This window comes from Typopeltis vanoorti, chromosome 4 (genome assembly GCF_054136105.1).
Source record: "Typopeltis vanoorti isolate ZY-2024b chromosome 4, IOZ_Tvanoo_1.0, whole genome shotgun sequence".
Classification (NCBI taxonomy): domain Eukaryota; kingdom Metazoa; phylum Arthropoda; class Arachnida; order Uropygi; family Thelyphonidae; genus Typopeltis; species Typopeltis vanoorti.
In genome coordinates, this window is record NC_143552.1 from 94,439,428 (window position 1) to 94,459,836 (window position 20,409).

Genomic DNA, 20,409 nt, shown 5'->3' on the forward strand with positions numbered 1-20,409 from the left:
GTAATAAAGTGGCCTTCCTCTAACATATTCTGTGGTGGGTGTATTCAGATATCCTTGTATTCAGATATCCTGATATTGGCTGTCCTGCCTGTTTGACCATAGTAGGACAGTTTGCAATTGCAAAGGACTTGGTATACTCCAGGTAGGTATAGGGGAAGTGGCTGGTCTTTGGAGCAGATAAGAGATGCCAGTTTCATATGTAGTTTATAACTAGTTGTGAGGTCATATTTTCTTAGGATTTTTGTTAGTTGTTTTGGAAATACCCCGGATACAAGGAATGGTGATAGATTTAAAGTAATCTCTATTATGAAGGGGGTGGGTTGTGGTTAATTGGTTTCAATATTTTTTTGGAATTTTTGAGGATTGTAGCCATTGGCTAAGATGGTGTTAAGGATATGGTTAAGTTCAGTAGTTAGGGCATTGTTATCTGAACTGATTAATTTTGACCTGTTATATAGGGTTTTTATAATTCCAAGTTGTTGGGAGAGGAAGTGGTGTGACTGCTGGTGAATGTATCAACCTGTACATGTAAAGTTTCTGTAAACAGAGAAAGCCAGGGATCCATCAGGTTGGAGTGATCTAGCCAAACAGTGGATTTATGTGGGACAAAGTTTAAGGCTTTTTTTTTTTCTTCAAAGGTCTCCATAAAGAAGTTGGCCAGGCTGTCCCCTCTATCTGTTTGTAGAATTTTCCTTGCCAAATGAAATAGCCTGAATTCATGGTGAACTGTAACAAAGCTGAAATATGGGAGGAAATGTGGCTTGGATGAAGTCTAAGGCATCTTTGAGTGGGACATTAGTGAATAAGGAGGAGACATCAAAACTGACCATTATGTTTGTCTTGGAGTGAGATGTTTTCTATACTGGCTTTAAGGTGGGCTGAATGTTTTATGTGTGAAGGTATGTTGCCAGTATATGTGTGAGCACTTTGGCTAATTTGTATGTGGGGGAATCAATGCCATCCGCAATCAGACATAATGGTACATTCTACTTATGGATTTTTGATAGTCCATATATTCAGGGAGTGGGGGTCTAGAGTTAAAAGGTTTTAGTCTATTAGTCACTTCCACAGGCCAAGAGGTAACTTTCATAAGGAGCCTATGGAGTGTTCTGATTTGGGAGCTGGTGAGATCATGTTCTATAGGGAGATAGATAGGCTGATCTAAAAGTAAAGAGGCAAGCTTACCTGTGTAGTCAGTTTGGTTTAGAACACATATGGGCAACCTGCAGGCCAGATCCGGCCCTCTACTTCTTTTGATCCAGCTCTAATCTATTTCAGCGAAGTTTGTCTGATTCATGGTGGGAGAAAACATGGTGTGTTCTACTAACTCACGTTAAGCTGACGTCATATGACCTGCGCAAAACACACTATGTTTTCTCCAGCCAAGGTCTCATTCTCACTTTGACTAGCGTCGTGTGCGAACGTGTTACAATGTGTCAGTTCGGTACTTGCGTTGGTGTTGTGCTTTGTTCAGTGCCTGCATTGATGTTATGTTCTGTTTGGTGCCTGCGTTGATGTTGTTTTCTGTTCAGTGCCCACAATGTAGAAGACAGTTTTGTTTGACAGTTCTGAATATCACTTATAAATTTGGGACAATGTCAGGGGTTATTGCAAAAAAAAAATTTACAGATGGAACTTATTGAGCTTCAGGCGGATTTAGTGCTAAAATCACAATTTAACAACATTGCTTTGACGGATTTTTATAAATTTTATTTGGCAGAAGAAAAATATGCAAATTTATGCGCCTTTTCAAGAAAAATCATTTATCTTTTCGGCAGCACATATATGTGAGAACAGTTTTTTCTAGGATGAAATACAATAAATCAAAAATTCGGACTAGAATAACGGACAAAAACCTCAAATTCTATGCGATTATCCTTAAGTAATATTAACGTCAATATTGATAGTCTCGTAGTTGAAGTACAAGGCCAATCTTCACATCAAATTGTTATGTCATTCATTATATTATAAAATTTATGTAGAGCTTCATACCAAAGCATTATATTATAAATAAATGAAATATGAAGTAGCAACTTGTTTTAATTCATTTAATATTAATTTATTTTATTTAATAATTTGGTCCAGCCCTTGACTCGGAGACAGAATGATAATTTCACCCCGAACTAAAAAAGGTTGCCCATGCTTGGTTTAGAACAACAGTATGCTGGCATTTCCCTTATCCACTTCAGTAATTATTATTTTACTGTATTTTTTTCCATTTCTTGTAGATCTTTCAATTCTTCTATGGATAGGTTGTGTTTTGATGGTTTGGCTTGTGTATGAGCACTGCTACATCCAGTGTGATATTGTTGGCAATATGGTTGGGAAAGTTGCAGATACTTCGTTCTACCTGTATCATTATTTCTTCAAAAGTGATATTTTTTGGTGCTATAGTGAGGCTGTGGCCAAGCATGAGTGTGCTGATTGCTTCAGGGTAAGGAATGATAGGTTTATTACTGTGGGTAAGGAATGATGGGTTTATATCAGTGGTAATTGAGGTTTGTTGGTAGTTTGGAAGCCGAGTTCTTTTTTAAACTTTCAAATTTTTTAATGTGCTGACATTGTATTCTTTTAAATTATTTTTCTGCTGAAGCATTCGAGACATCAGATAAGGATTGTACAAAGGTTGATGTTCAGCATAGCCACAAGCTCATTCTCTAGCACATGAACAGCCTTGTTGGTGTCGGCCAAGAGAACGCGGGTGATGGAAATCTGCTCCAGTAGAAGAGTAAACCTAGTGTGGCTGTATATGCAGAGAGACTTCTATGATGTAAATCAGTGTTTAAATTTTACACAGTTTGGGTCACATTATTATCCTGGTAACATTTTAGAAAAGCTAATTGATTAGTTGTCTTGAAATTTTCAGCTTTAACTTGCCATATTATGACTGGCCTTGTGCATGATGGAATTTCTGTGGATGATCATAATTCTTGTAGATAAACTTATACATGTGTTTGGCTATGCTACACAGATGATATGTTTACTATTTGGTTGCATGGCCTGGATACACCCTACAACTTCTCAACACACTTCAACAATGTTTTCCAGTTTACCTTGGAAAAGGAAAACAGCAACAGTGTCCTTTTCCTAGACACTCTGATTACACGCCAGCCTGATTGATCCCTGGCTTTTTCTGTTTACAGAAAATCTACACATACGAGTAGATACATTCACCAGCAGTTTCCACCCCCCCCCCCCATCCCCAACTATATGGGGTTATAAAAACCCTATATAACAGGGCAAAATTAATCAATTCAGATAACAGTGCCTTAACTAGTGAACTTAACCATATACTTAACACCTTCTTAGCCAATGGCTACAATCTCCAAAAAATATTAACACCAATTAATCGCAGTACCTCCCCCCCCACTTCATAACAGAGATTACTCTAAATCTATTCATTCCTTATATATGGGGTACTTTCAAAAAACTAACAAAAATCTAAGAAAATATGACCTCACAACTAGTTATAAACCACTTAGGAAATTGGCATCTTTTCTCCTCCATCAAAGACCAGCCACTTCACCTAGACCTACCTGGAGGAGTATACCAGGTCCCCTTGCAATTGCAAACTGTCCTACTATGGCCAAAACAGGCAGGACAGCCAATATCAGGATTTCCGAACACAAGGACTACATCCAGTTTCAATACAGCCACTCAGGACTTACTAACGATGCATTGGACACTCACCACAGAATACATTGGAAGAGATTATTTCTCGAATCAGCCTCTGAAAAACTTCTCAAACCTCAACAAATTTGGGTGCATGAGACCGCCCCAAATTTGGGAAGCTTGCATTCTAAGAATATCAGCCCAACTGCCAAGACAATTCAATTTAACTTGCTAGGGGGTACCTTTAGGACTCTAGAACCGACTTCGGTTGCCTCAGCTTCATTTGCTTAGAGTGTTAGTGCCTGCATGCACATATTGTTTTGTGATCCCTGAAGATGGCAATGTAACATTGTCGAAATATAGGAAGATATTAAAGTTTTTAATTAATATTGTAGTATATGTTATTTCCTGAAAAATTAAAAGCCTGTGTATTGTAATCCTTATATATTTCATTATTCTATTGACCATAGTCTTCATTGATTCTCAATCATGAATCCAGTTATATATGCAACTCATGGTGCAGTTCTGGTAAGAATAGGATGTTAATGGTAATTGTTACTTAATTTCCCCCCTCCATCCCTTTACAGATGGTGGTACTTGAGCATGCCTCACTATACAGTTATTCTCATTCCAACTTAATTTATCATACAAACTATGACAAATTTCTCTGTCTTACAGAACAAGTTTCTTCCATCATGGTTTCTAGACTGTTCATCATAAAATAGTGATGAAATGCATGACTTCATTATAAATAATGAATACAAAAGCAGTCTGAACCATATATTAGTTTTTAATGTAATGAAAAAATAAAATGTAAAAATATTAAGTTGAGGAATTCTGGTATGTGGCTCAGCTCTGTAAATAGGATCAACCTTCTTTGTTACTTCACCGTGTGATTAAGCTGATGCACTGATGATGATGATGACTAGTTAGTTTCTGGTTGAAATATTTGCAGTAATAAATCACACTTGCTCATATATGGTATCCAGAGAGGGAAGATGTATATAAAAATGCAGCTAGTTATTTTGGAAATATTACACCATTTCTTATCAGTGTGACCTGAATCAGATATTGTAGAATTTCACAATAATGAATTTCTAGGGACCACAGGATTTATTTGCTATAGTGAATTTCCTGTAATACCAGATTGTATCTTTCAGGAGGTTTCGTCAGGATTTTTCAGTAGTTTCTTACAGTGAGTGAGTTTCTTATAATGGTTTTTTCTATAGAGTGAGAGTAATGCATAAGTTTCAACTAGAAATCCTCAGTCATTTTTATGAAACTATTTCATTAAATAGTTGGCCACAGCAGAAGAAAAGAGATCAGTTAATGTTCTTAGTAGACTTATAAAATTTAGCATAGAATATCTTTATCATTTGCATGCATCAGAGGTTTTACTATATGTCTGGTCCTGATGGCATTTGCTTCCATTTGATTCCCATATCTTGCACCCCATAAATAACACCCACCTCTCCTTCCACTTTTGGTAGTGCCATTGTCTGCTGGCTACCCATTGCATGTGGTGATGTAAAATTTTTTCTTCATACTTACCTGTTGACCCTAAAGATCATAGCTAGTATGCCTCTGTGCTTTCACCTCCTCTATTCTCCTTAAATATCGGTAGCTTACTCTCATTTTATCTCAAATTCCATCTCTAATTTTTCTGATGGTACACTCCATTAGTCTTCTCTGATAAATTTTAGTATTCCAAGCTTCGCTATCATCCTCAACAAAAACAACATATTGAATGATTATCTCCATTCCTAATTATCAGACATCTGTAATTGACACTTGATTACTTTTCTCCTGTACAGCTGCTGACTTTATATAAATCTGCTCTTCTCTAAGATGCTGCTCTCACATTTAGGATAGTGCACCTGAAAATCTTGTTACTATCCAGAACCAGGGTAGTTCATTTTATTGATAATCATCCTCTCTGCCTTCTCTTTCTCTCTTTCTTACAGGTTCACTCTAGTCTCTGTTATACAAAACTTTTTTTGTTTCTGCTTTATGCCTTTTCTTTATATACTTTCAAGGGCACTTCTCAAACAAATTGTCATCCTTTATTCTCCTATTTTCATGTAAATCTATGAGCAGCAATTGTTCAATACTTGCGCACACATCTATATACAATCCATATTCAAACTCACTGCATCAACTTTTCCTTTCTTTTTTTTTTCATCTCTTATCTCTGGAACTGGCTTTTGTTATTTAATGTTCTCTAAACTTTAAAGTCTGAGCTGTTCAAGAGAAATATTAGTGAGTTCATTGCTTATTCTCAGTCTGTAGTTGCTTGATACTAACGTACTCTATATTCTAATGTTTAGCTAGAATACACTAAAAAAAAAATTGTACTGACCTTCATATCCATTAGTGATTCACAAACTTTTTTTTTTCATCTTTATAAAAATCATATAAATACTGGTGGATATCTTTATGGTAGCTCTCATCATTCTCCAGCAGAAAAATTTCATGTTATTGGAAATTTATCATAGATTTTAGAATAATTTCTATTGAAAAAAGACCCTTGAAGACACACTGTAGACTCCATGAGACATGGCATGGCACTAGTGCTTTCTAACGCACCTAGTATACAGTCTGTAGATTTACTAAATCCCCAGAATCTATCTCGGTTATAATAATCATCCCTTCTTATTACCACCACCAATACATCAAAAGACTTTCAAAATCTTTGTCAAAAATGTTCACTATCTAGTCGACATGTATAATTATAGATATTAATCCATAAGATGTCCTTTCCTCTAATGGTATTTTCTTAAAATGTTCATTTAAGAAAAAAAAATTCTAACATTTTTTTTTTCTTAAATGAACATTTTTAGTTCTTATTTTTAAATGATTTTTGTTCTTATTAATGACATATGAAAGCAAGAGTTGTTTTATTTATTAGTTGTATATTCTTAATTTGCTCGTATTGATTCTTACACCCTCTGTCCAAAAAGAAACTGAACTTTTGATAGAAAATAAAACACAGGCCAATTTATAATTATTCAAAATCACTTATTTCAATCAGTATATTCTCCCTCAGCTTCGATACAGCGTTTGGCATGGTCAATTAATTCATTAAATGAGTTTTTCATATTGGTTTTTGGGATACAGTTGAGGGTTGTGGTTACTGCCACTTGAACATTTTCAGTGGTGTCGTATCGCTTTCCTTTCATTGGCAAATGAAGTCGGGGGAAGAGAGAGGTCATAGAGTGCTAAATCAGGTGAATACGGCGAGTGACCAACACAAAAACTGTCTCACGATGTTCAAACGGTGAGATGGTGCATTATCGTGCAAAAGTGACCAGCTGCCTGCATCACGATATTCATGCCCAAATTATCGATATCAATCGCTTCAAAACTTCGAGATAAAACTCACCATTGACCGTTTGGCCAGGCGGAATGAATTCTTTGTGGACAATGCCCTTGAAATCGTAGAAATAAATCAGCATTGTCTTTACTTTTGACTTCTCCAAGCGACTTTCTTTTTTCAGATGCTCCTCTTCTGGTTTTCTCCACTCAGCACTCTGGCGCTTTGTTTCAGGCTCATACTCAAAACACCACATTTCGTCACCAGTAACGATCGTTTCAAGGAAGTTTGAGTCCATACGAGCAGTTTTAATGAGGTCCATGCAGTGTTCAATTCAATATATTTTTTGATCGTCGGTCAACTTGTGAGGAACAAATCGCGAATTCAATTTATGAAGGCCCAAACTTTCGGTCAAAATGTTGTGCACAGTTGATTTTGAAATCCCTAATTCATCTTCAATCAATCTCATGGATGATTTTGGGTTTTCTTTAATGAAATCGCACACTTTTTGGATGTTAACTTCGCTCAGTCCAGTTTTTGGATGGCCTGGCTTTTTTGTCGTCCTCAAGCCTCTCATGACCACTTTGAAATCACTTAAACTACTCATAAACTTGAGTACAGGATAAGCATTCATCACCATATGCTTTTTGAAGCATTTGATGCGTTTTGGTAAAACTTTTACCAAGTTTAACACCACTCTCTGCGGTCAATCGCAGCTCTCTGTTTGAAACTCATTTTCCGACTTTTCGTCAAAACACACTGTCACTCTTGGCACTATAGCTCAGCTTCTAATGAAACAAATGTCATAAACAGTTGACACAACACTAATGAAGGTTGCCACTTTTGACAGCAGGTGGCGCCACTAGTTTATTCTATTTTCGAAAAGTTCGGTTTCTTTTTGGACAGAAGGTGTATAATGGCATTTGCCATAGTATAGTATAGGAAGTGGTGTAATGAACTACAGAAAAGTCTCTAATCAAAATCTCATAGACAGATACAATGCCATTCTAAAAGAAATTTATTACAAACTATCTACTATGACCAACTTTTTTTTGTGGTTCCTGTTGCTTTCCATAATAATAGTCAACATGTAATACAAATATATATACTTTTCATTATAATGTTGTTTTATTTAATGATGTTAAATAAGAAACAATTTGTATATTTACTTAAAATTACTAATCAAGTGGAGGTACAGAACCCTGCAGAACTCTGGCATTGGTGGGGAAATCTGAAGAGATCACCACAATATATATCATGAATAGCCAGTGAGGAAGCCAATGACCCAGTCTGGAAATGTCAAGAGTGACCACGTGAGTTTATTTGAACCTGTGGTTTGTTTGGAGGTCATGGTGAGATCTGCTAAGGATCAAGATTGGTGGAATTCATATTGGATGCTAATTAATTGGTATGCTTCCAGATATGGATGATGATGATCCCAATTAATTTTGTGTGGACTGAGGTGAAAGCAATGGGATAACTGTTTAATGATAGAATTTTTATTTTATTCTTATTTATTTTTTTGAATGGAAAATAGGATAAATGTATGCCTGCTTCTGTGTTGTAGGGTAGATGCTGAGTAAGATATACAATTGATATAAAAATGAGTTTTAAAGGATGACATAGGCATTTCTGGAGTTCATTTTTTGAGCACAGCTGGGGAACAGACCATCCATATTGTTAGACTTTGTAATTCAAGTTTTTTTGGCAGGAGATTCATTTGATGTGTTTCTGGCTGAAGACAAGGAGGCATGAAGTGAGCTTGGTTTAGTGGCTAGGTCATCTGTGTAAGAGTTGGAGATTAACTTTGGCTGATGTTATTTTGTACCATCTGAATGTGAGATAATAAACTGAAACACCCATGGGATGTTTCATTTTATTATATGTGTGCATCTATATAAAGCTGATCTAAGATCTAATTAAAGTATTATTCTATGTGGAATATACCATGAAACTATCATTTAATGTAGGCCAGACTAGTCCTGAGCATTATTAGGATAACTACTTGCTTATTAAATTCTTGTAGAAAGGCTTAGACGTTGTTTATAAGGAATTTACAATGTACAAATGATATAAATTAAAATTAAACTTTAATCTATATTCCAATATTTCAGCAACGTCACGTTGTCATTTTCACAGGAACTTAAAATAAAGACACGTGCACGCAGGCACTACACAGAGTAACTGAGGACGAAGCAGGAAGCTGTTGTTTCTCCTAAAAGTCCTGATGGTGTCCCCCCTAGCAGGCTATGCACATATTCTCGGCCGTTGGGCTGAAGGTCTTCTGATGTAAGTCTCCCAAATTTGGGACAGTCTCATGCAACCAAATTTGTTGAGGTTTGGCATGTTGTGTAATGTGTTATAATAATTTGCAAACTAGGACATGGATTATCAATGGGTGAGTGCCATTGCTGTTTTATTGTGTGGTTAACTTATTGTAGGATAACTACCATCTCGTGTACAATCATGATTTATGTGAGTTGTGAAAATTAAATTCTCAGAATAGCCTTGTACTTTTGCATGTATGGCAAGTCAGGCAGAATTATGTGACTGTGCATGTTTGGATGACATGTCTGTGTTTTGCCATAAGTTATATCAAAATGGTCAAGTCAGTAGTCAACAAGCTGAGGTAGATTTGCACATGCATGTTTGTTACTTTCAGTGGAAAAATGTGTGAATGGAATTTAAAACAGTGCATTAACATCGAGTTTTGTGCAAAGTTAGAAGTGTAAATGGAACTCTAAACATGTTAAGAATGGTTATTAGTAATGATTCCATGAAAAAAGTCTAGTGTATTTGAGTGGCATAAGAGGTTTAAAGAGCAATGGATAGATATGAGAAATGACAAAAGAACTGGGTGACTACAAACTCGATGAATGTGAAAATATAGAAAGAGCATGGCAATAGTTTGGCCCTACAGATGAATAAGCATACATAAGTTAATGACAGAAGAATTAAATTTAGACAGAGAAACCATGAGAGAGAGATTTTGAATGAATTTCTGAAAAGCTAGTGTTGCAAATTTTGAGTGAAGATCAAAAGCATTGGCAGCCTGATTGAGATTGTTCTTCATATTTGGCTGTTTTTTTTATAGCCATTACTATCAATGAAACTTGGTGCTTTAAGTATGATCCAGAAACAAAATGGCAAAGCCTGCAATAGAAAACATCAAAAAAGGGTGAATGTCACAATTGCAGATTAAGATGATTATAACTTTTATTTATTTATTTTATTCTTATTTATTTCTATAATATGTACGATATGTTTACAGCCTTTACTCATGTTGGTTGTAGGCAAAAAGTGCAGTCCATTCAGCAAAACAGGCTGGCATTCAGTTTAAAAATGATAGATTTTAATTGTCAATCTTGTGTAATAATCTTCTTTGTCCATCTTATTCATTTAGTGGAGTTAATAGTGCCTCTGTAGTTCAGTCAGTATAGACAAAGCCCTTTGGTCGGAAAGACTGGGTTCAATTCCTGTCTAAGACGTGAGGAACCTTTATCTGGTCTCTTTCAACTAATGGTGAGTTAGCTAGTCTCATACAGAGGTAGAGTTTTTTCTCACTGGGAAACTCAGGTTTTTCGTCCCTCAGAAAGGCAAACTGGCCTGTGTGAAGGTTTGCACAGATCTGCAGTCATAAAATACGTACTTAATCCTTCATTAGGAGGGCTCAGCCAGTCCTAAGGGATGGTGGAGGAAAGGGGGGGACTCTACATGAAAAGTAGAGTTAATATAAATAATGTAAAGTACATTATTTTTAATTCATCTGGTGTGAGTTCTACTAGATATGTTTTTTTTTTTTTTGGTAGAGATCTTAATTCATGTTTTATAATTTTAGTTTAATTTCAGATTTTAAGAATATTCATAGGTTTTTAACATTTTCTGTGGATCTTAAGCTGTGATTTAAAGTTTATTATGTTGCTAGTAAAAATAAATAAATAAAAATAGTAAGCTTTTTATTTGCAGGCCTTAGACTTCTGGGAATAGGAAGAAATCAGTATATTGATCTTATGAATCAGTGCAGATCTTCAAAGGTAATTTTTTATGCACAATCTTGCTGTACATATTTTTACAACTTCCACATACCCCCACGCTGTGCACAGAATTGCTTGAGCCTGGTTCCATTAGTGGCACTGTGCACAGCCAACATTCATGTGTTTATCAGAGAGAGGGAGAGAGGTCTAGTTGTATGAGTTAACATGAAGTGGGGAGATAATGAGAGCCATGTAGCTGTAATAACACTTCACAAGGCTAGAATGCAGCCAGCTAAAAACAGTCGGGATCAGTTTATGTATCAGACTGTTAACTGTTATAATGATACAGAAGATATATCTGACCACCAAAGATCAGGTTGACCACACTGCATTAGGACACAACAGCTTGTGAGGGTTGTAAAGGCACGCCTCCACTGTAATCTTGTGAGAATGCAGAAAGTGATGTCATGAGAGATGAACATTTTGCAGAAAACAATGTCACATGTACTAACTGATGATCTGGGGGTGAGAGAATATCATCGTTCTACTGGACACTTCCTAACACCACAACTTATGTGGCAGAGAATGATAAAAATCAAAGGCACTTCTCCAGCAGTACATGAACAACAGACACAGAGATATTCTCTTCACAGATGAGATGATCATCATTGAAGAGTCATTTAATTGCCAAAATGATCAGATATATGCCCCAGATGGTCACACAGCACATGCCATAGATCCAGGATTCAGAGGTCATCATTCCATGTCAGTGTATCTAAGGGGGATATCCAAATTTCATTTCTGCGAGAAAGGGGTCAAAACCTCCAAGTGTATCAAGACTCTGTGGTATGGCCCCCCCTGAACAACACCTTGTTTCATTGTAGGCAGTGGACCTTCCAACAGGACTCAGCCCCTGCACACAAGGTGAGGACCACAACAGTGGTTAGAGGCAAATGTGTCTGACCACATATCACCATCTGATTGGCCACCTGGAAGTCCTGATCAGAATTTGCTGGATTTTAAATTGTGGTCGGAGCTTGAGAGAGTAGCCTGCAAGAAACAACACCCCAGCATTGTCAGCCTGAAGGTGGATTCGGAGCAGGCACTGGCAGCATTTCCATTAGATGTTGTGTGTGTGTGTGTGTGCCGCCATTGATATGTGGCCTCATTGACAGGTGTGCGTGAAGGCAAGAAAGGATTGTTTTGAACGTTGAGTGCTACTATATGCACGCTGTATGTTTGGTTTGTATGTGCTGAAAGCTGTAAATGATTTACTGATAGATTAAAAGTTTGTGGTGTTCAAGTTGTAATAGTATTTATGGCTGAACTAGATACATAATTATGTTATGTGTAATGTGCTATAATAATTTGCAAACTAGGACATGGATTATCAATGGGTGAGTGCCATTGCTGTTTTATTGTATGGTTAACTTATGAGATAGAAGAATTTATAGTTTAATGTGATTTTCTTGTTACATAACTTATTTATTTATCTTCAGTTTTTATTTTCTGCATTTTATTGTACATATCCTAGAAAAGTCTTTCTAAGCTTATAAAATTCCTCCAGGCAACTCTAAGGTTTTTCGAGTGGAATTCTTGTAGCTGACGAAAGTCAGAAAATTGATTATTCATTTTGGATTGTATCTCAAAGAATGAGTTAAAATTAATGGTATGCTTGTTTTGCGATTGTAGATATATCCTGCTTTTCTCGTGGGTAACAGTAATTGTAACTGTTAATATTTGGTCCCTTTACACTAATTATGAGAATTATTCTTTTGGATTTATTAGTGGACCATAGTTCTTTATAAATATATAAATTCTGCTATGTTTAACAGAACTCAACTTGCGAAAAACTATAAAACGTAATCAACAAACAGTGACTAAGACTCCATGCTCATGATGTTACATGTCATTTCAATTTTAATTTAACTGTTGTTAGTTGTTACTTCATTCTTTTTTTTAGCATTTAACGTTAGTGTACCCATTTCTTGTCCTGAAGAATCCAGACAGACTTAAGCTGGTGAAACTTGCCAAGGATTGTATATATTTATAAAGAACTATGGTCCACTAATAAATCCAAAAAGAATATTTCTCATACTTAGGGTAAGAGTAATGTTATAAAATTTGCTTCTTAGAAGGAAGAAGCTAGGAAAGAATGGAAGCAACATGTTGCTTTTGAACAAGTTGGGCAAAGTAGTGGAGAAACATTATATTAGTGGTTTCTCAGATCTCCAGTGGCTATTTTTTTAAGAATGGTTTTGTTGCATCTTCCTGTAGACACCATAGAACTTTTTCTGGAGAACTGCTGATTCACAGTCTGAAATATGTTTCTTTAGGTTCTGATTTGGTAAATGCAAAAAAGAATGATTGTTTATGAAGCGTGGAGTATACATAGGATGTGGTCAATGTGTGAAGAAAAGTGAGAGTGTGAGATCAGTAGTGTGGAAGCAGTAAAGGAAAAAGACAGAAGAGTGCAGTACAATGACAAAAATCTTGTGGCCTTAATGAGTGCTTGATAATACCAAATGGGAGTTTATAACTCTGGAAAAGTACTTATTATCAGGAAAGGCAAAAAAGAATATGAAACACAAGGTGGATGGGAGGGAAAGAAGGAGGAGGTGTAAAAGCACAGTGAAGGTTGAACAAGGATATTATGGTAGGATGTACAGAGAGTTCATAGTTAGGAGCATGCTAGATGATTGAATAATGAAAACATTTTCTGAGAGCTAAACTTTGTGATTTGACTACGGCTATGTGCAAGGAGATAGAATAATAACTGGAACATATGATTGCATTGCATTGGTCAGAACAAGTGACTTGAAAAAGCAATAAATGTGACAGAAGATACAAAAGACATTGCTGAATGAGGCTAAAAAGAAGTGCAAATGTGTCAAGATTGATGTATTATACTTGAGAAGAAATTATATCGTTCTAATTCTTATCCAAGTGTAAGCAAACAGTTTGTATTTATCTGCAGAACTGATTTGCACAGTTCTGCAGATAGAATTTTACATAATACCAAGCAGGAGTTAAAGTTAATGAGACTGAAAATGCATTTATTATCAAGAAAATGAAATACAAAGGAGGGTGTAAAAAAGAAGTTCGGAACGTACAGAAAAGGATATGGTGGTGATCTAGACGAAATCTATGATTACATGAGAAAAGATTTGTACTACATGGATTACACTTAAAAATTATTTATTACATTATATGATTATCATGAATTTTCATCATGCCTAATGATGGATTTCACTTTACACTTAGAGTAAGAGTTTTAAATGGATTTGCAACTCTTTTACTCTTTCATTGAAGATAGTCAGGGAAACTAGGTGAGCTAACATGGCTAACTAAGGTGACAGATTGAGATTGTTATGACAGAGAAGAGGAGGTGGGGGGGGGCAGAGAGAGAAAAAACAATAGTATGGAAGAGATGACTCTGAGAATGGCAGGACTAGCTTTATCTGACAAGATATGCAATATTCATTGTGGTACTTGTCTATGAATCAATTCAGTCTGTTTTGTTTGAACCAGTAAGAGTTGAATATGCATCAGGCTGGTGGTTAGTTATTATGCATATTCAGTAATGCTAGAGGGATGAGAAATGAAGGTCATGAATTTTTATCATTGGTAAATGAAAAAGGACTGAAGGACCAGAAATTATTGGAATTAGTGAGGCCTGGCAAATAAAAGAAGATATTCAGAAATAGTGTGATGGTACAGTATTTCAGGATTGACAGAAAGAGGATAGGAAGTATGGGGAAATATTGATAATCATTGCAGAGGAAATGAATCGGGTTAGAGTGGAGATCATGATGGTATTATGTTATACAATGTTAAAAGTTGTTTGTGAGGTAGAGGTTAAAAGAACAAATACGACATGGCTTAGGACAACATTAGCTGAAGAGGACTGTGAATTGCATAGACAGAAAATTTACGGATACAAGTTGGACTGTCATTATGGATGATTTCATCATAATTGAAATCATCCATAATGATAATCCTGCAATATAAAGGGGAAACAGTCAGGGGGTTATTTTAGAAAGCAGTCTTAGATTGCTTACTTATAGTTAAGAGGATAAATCAGGTGAGTGATAAATAGATGAGTAAATTGAGCAGAAATTACAAAAAATAAAAATAAATCTCATTCTCATTTCTCATTTGCCTTTTTTACCATCTTTTACCTTGCGGTGTCGAGGGTTTGTTAATCATCGGACCTCAAGCTGTTCACACACAATAAGGTGGTCAGCCCTATGCCCCCTGGTGTATCCTCTGTCCTGTAGGTGTTGAGTTCTCAAGGCCAGTTTGCCTGCTTTGCAGGATGAAAAACCCTAGGATAAACTGGGGGAAAAGTGCGCTTCGCACAGCCACTAGGCTAACTGCATGGATTCGGTTAGCCTAGTGGTTAATTTTTATTTATAAAAATAAATAAAAAATAAAATAAAATGTTGTGTTGGTACATAAGGAAAAAGATGATCAACAACTTCATGAACAGTACAAAGCAAGTGAAAAGGATGATTATGGAGTGGAAGGTAAAATCAGACTATAAAAGGAAACTAGCTAACAGACCAATGGAAATCCCAAAGAGTTCTTTCACTGTGTGGCAAGTAAAAGGAAGAAATATTATGGAAGGATAACTTTAATGAACACTAATGCTAACATAAGCAGAATATATAGTAGAAATACTGTGTAATAACATTGAAAATGTGTATTATCCAGGTAGAGATAATGCAGTGACTGATTAATCAGGGTTTGATAAGAGAATATAGAGGTAGATGAACTTAAAGGTATTCAGACTGTTAAGAAATCCTAATGTGAATATAGACATGGGATTGGATATCAGCTCATGTTTTACAGAAAAATGCATGAGAAATAGTAGTATCCTAACCGAGCTGTTTAAATCTCAGCACTGGAAGTGTCCCAAAGAAATGGAAAGATTGTGGTTATTTTGGAATTATGACCAAAGCATCTAAATTTCTGAAGTCAGTGCATTATGTCTCTAAATTGCATGCATTCTTGCAGTTTGCTTATTTGGTGGGATGAAAAATCCAAGCTTCCTAGAGGAAAACATCTAGTAATAAATTACTGAAAGATGTTCATTGTTTTATTTCGTACCACAGTAAAATTAAATATTAACTAATTTACTTCAGTTTGAATTCCTACAAGGAGAATGTTCATCAATGCCAGTGATCTATTTACCACAATCTTAGTGCAACATTTTGTGTTTCTAAATACTATTCTCTCTCTCCCCCCTTCCCCCCCTTCATTATGGCCATAGTACTGATTACATCAGTTGTGAAAAATCATTTTACAGCCTCTCACACAACCAATATCTGTATTTTGCGTGATGTTACAAAATAATACATTGTAATTTGCATTTTATTTATTTAGCTTGGATATCATCCTTTGTACCAAAGCAGAGTAAGGGTCATTTTGGTTAGAATCCAAGATTCCTAACCAATTAATTAAACCAATATTTATCAAATCAGCTAATGCCTTTTATTCCCTTACAGGGAGTAGACAAGGCCATTTTAGCCTTATCTAACTTTTGGAGACAGTGGGCAGTTCAATTCTCCACCAGTTGCCAATTAAAGATAGCTGGTCCAAGACTATTACTAATTATAAGCAGCAACTGATGAAGAGACTGGTAAACAAGTGCTGCCATCTTGTGGTTCCTAATCCTAACAGTACATGTTATTTCCTGAAATAGTATGGGGTCTGTGGTCGATTTTCTTGAGTTTCCAGGATGAAAAACCTGAGTTTCTGGGAGAAAAAACTCACTTGTCTGCATCAGAGATTGATTAATCTGAGAACCAGTTGAAGAAAGTCTTAGAAAAAGTTCCTCTAGTCAATGACTAGATTTGAACTTAAATCTATCTTTAGGCAGCCTAGTGCTGAGGATGCAAATGGCACTTCCACTGAGTTATGCAGTCCTTCCAATATTTATATAAAACATAAAGTATAGGTGGTTACACAGACCTTTGGGTACCACATGATTTAGCTCTTGCTATATAAATAAAATAATTTGCAGCATATAACACAGTAAATTTTGGTTCTTTTGGTTTTCCTATAGCATTCAAATATTAAATTCAGTAATATTCAAAGAAGTTTTTGAATGTTATAGTTTGAATTTGTCTTTCCTCAGGTGACTGACATCAGCTTTTACTTGGCTTCTGAATAACCGATCGGTGTTACATTTGTGGTGTTATTAGAATCAATTGCAAAAGAAAGTTTTAGAGTAAAATAACTGAGAAGTTATTTTACTCTCAGTTGTGTGTCTCAAAAAGTCTTAAAGAAAAACTAATTTTTGCATTACTGCACATGTGTAAAGAATGGTAATGAATGTCATGTTTTTATCGTTTATATTGACAAGACTAACTAGGATTAAAGAAGTAAAATATGAAAAACTAAATGAGATGTGCATAAAACCTGTCAAAGATAGAAATGACTAGCCCTTAATGAAATGATATATGCACAACAAAACATGATACGAAAGACGAGCATAATCTCAGACATGCATATAGCATAAAAATGCAAATTAAAGGAGGATACAAACCTAGGATGGATATATTATTATTATGCGACACCTTCACAGAGTCCAAAGACTCATCGAGGGAGGGCTTTCTCTACAACTCTGTCTCTACCATTCAATCCCCCAACTACAACAAACCAGAACTACACCAACGCCATCTACCGCCCGCCACCACTAGCACTTTCACAGACAATCACAACCATCCATGCCCACGGCGGGATTTGAACCCACAGCCTTTTGGTTGGAGAGCGGATATGCTAACCACTCAGCCAGCTGGTATATATATAGGTATATATTCAAAAAAACATGTTAACTAACAAAGAAGGTTGAAAGATATCTGTTGAATGAAACTAGTGAGTGCATTTGTAGAAAATATTTCGAGAACAAGTGTCAGAAGTGTGGAGAGAGAAATAACAAATAGCAAAAAAAGGAAAGAAAATGTGAGAATATCAGCAAGATTATTGAAAGATGGTTGAAGTGAGTAAAGGTGAAACAAGGTATGAATGAAAGTATGAAATAAAAGGTAGAAAATGAGGAGAATAATGAAGGAAACAGTGTGCCTACATGTAGTCCTGCACAGAACAAAACATGAGATAAAACAGTTGCAGAAATGCCTGGCAAGTGGTATGACAGCGAAGTGTAAAAAGAGTGAAGTATAAGACAGAAGAGGACTATATGAAAGACTGAAACAGATGATGTAAGGAGAGTTTGAATGGTGGATTGACATTTCCTTGATGTTTTGAGTGCTTGTGGTGTTGTTGTTATCGCATCTGCTTAACACGTGGAAGGTTCCAGGTTCAATTCCTGGCAAGCACATGGGTTTTCATTTTCTTCATTGGATAAATAGTTAGAAATGCATGAAAACGAGGTTGAAGAGCTGTTGTATAACCTGGAGAAGAATTCGTCAACAGGGATAGATGGAATATCAGCATTTTTTGCTAAAGGAATGTTCAGCCAAATTGGCTAGGCCTTTCACATGTTTGTATAACTTGTTCTCAGCTCAGGAATGATACCACAGGAATGTATGATAATTCCATCATACAAGGGTGGTGCAAAAACTGATGTGTTTAACTACCGACCTATCATTATCTCTGGTGTGGTAGTGACGATTTTAGAGAAGTTGGTAATAACTTGCATACAGAAATGGGTAGGCAAACAAGCTATACTCTGCAAGGAGCAGCATGGGTTTACTAAAGGAAGGGCATGTTTTAGCAATTTGCTCATATTTTATGACAGTGTTATGGCCAAGTTGGATAAAGGGAATGGATACACTCTAATAATGTTGGATTTTGCTAAGGCATTTGATTGGATACACATGAAAGGCTGTTGCATGAACTGGAGAATGTGGGATTGGAATATAAACTCTTGACTTGGGTCAGTGGATGGTTGACAGACAGATATCAAAAAGCAATATACGGTGGGTGTGAATCTGCCAGATTTAAAGTGATCAGTGGTGTACCTCAGGGTCTGCTGATGATGCAAAGATAGGCAGGGCAATCAGGGTGCTACTGATAACCAGAATTTACAAAATGATTTGAATAGGCTGGAAATTTGGGCAAACAAAAATGGCTATCAGTTTAATGTGAGTAAGTGTAAAGTTATGCACTTTGGCTTTATGAGATTTCCTGTGGCATATTATACAGGGTGGTTCAGAATTCCACGTACGAACTTTGAGTGGAGGTAGAGAACATCAACCATATTCACATAGGAAAGCATGACCGGAAACGCCACCAGAAGGTACTAACAGGGACACAAAGATACAGAAATAACATAAGGCAATAAGTATTGTAAAAAACTTTATTAGGCGTAACTGAACAGTTCAATAGTAGTTGGATACATAATATGGTAAACGAGGTGCATGTCTGCCATCTCAGCGTTCGTAAAACGACGCATGTTCTTTGTACGATGTCAAAAGCTTAAACAAGGAAGCCCCAATTGCTCACCTTGAGGGCTGGCAAACAGCGCCACCTATCACTTTCGGGTGGCATTTCCGGTCATGCTTTCCTATGTGAATATGGTTGATTTTGATGTTCTCTACCCCCCCTCAAAGTTTGTATGTGGAATTTTGAACCACCCTGTATAGCTGGATTATGTTACAAGAAATCGCTGAGGCTAGAAATACAATTCAGAGGATAATTATGATGTGGAAGTGAACCTTGACATGTAAGTCATTCAGCCTCTTTATAAGGCCTTAATAAGACCACACCTGGATTATTGTGAGCAGATTTGGTCCCAAGTTCCAAAGGGATAAAGACGCTGTGAAAAGGGTGCAAAGAAGAGTTATAAAGATTCTGTCTGGATTATGGGATTTAGATTATGAAGACAGATTGAGAGTATGTGGATTACAGACTCTGGTTAACAGGAGAAAGAGGGGGGTGATATGATAGAGGTCTATAAACTTTTGGATGAGTATTATAGGATATTGTCTGATGAAATTTTTCTTTATATAGAAGATGGGGAGAAAACATGGGGGCATCCATGGAAGCTAAGTTTGTTTGCAGTCAAGAAAGGGGTAAGAGCTAGGTTTTTCTTTCACAGAGCAATGAGTGAGTGCAATAGTTTGCCTTTAGGGGTAGTGAGTGCACACCATTCCTAATGTGAATTAATTTAAGAGGTGGGATGACAGCTGGTTTGAGTTTATAGCCTTCCTTGATGAGTGCTTGACTTCCTGGAGGTCTCAGAAAATAATAATAGGCATGCTTGAGGAAAGTTTGACAAAAGTTTGTTTGCCTAGGACAAAGAATAAGGATAGTGATGCATTTTCTCCTTCACTTTCCTTGATGCAATGAGGGAAAGTGAAGGAAGTGATTATATTGGCAGGTACAAATGATCTGGCAGGTGACAAGTGTTGCATGCAACAAGATATGGAGCAAAATTTTCACCTAAATGTCAAAGGCATCCACAGTATGTTAACGGCGGAACACAAAATGTAAAATATTTACTTTAAAAAAAAAGCACTGCTACAGAATAAATAAGACAGC

General features: G+C 36.2%; 1 protein-coding gene across 1 annotated transcript in view; it reads left to right on the forward strand.

The window, feature by feature from the left end:
• Window positions 1-20,409, forward strand: part of LOC150107504 (protein FAM91A1) — a 228,540-nt gene that overhangs the window by 46,500 nt on the left and 161,631 nt on the right. Inside the window, exon 5 of the mRNA XM_090391353.1 lies at window positions 10,892-10,959. Coding sequence (XP_090247479.1) covers window positions 10,892-10,959 — 68 coding nt within the window. The remainder of the gene's footprint in view (window positions 1-10,891; window positions 10,960-20,409) is intronic.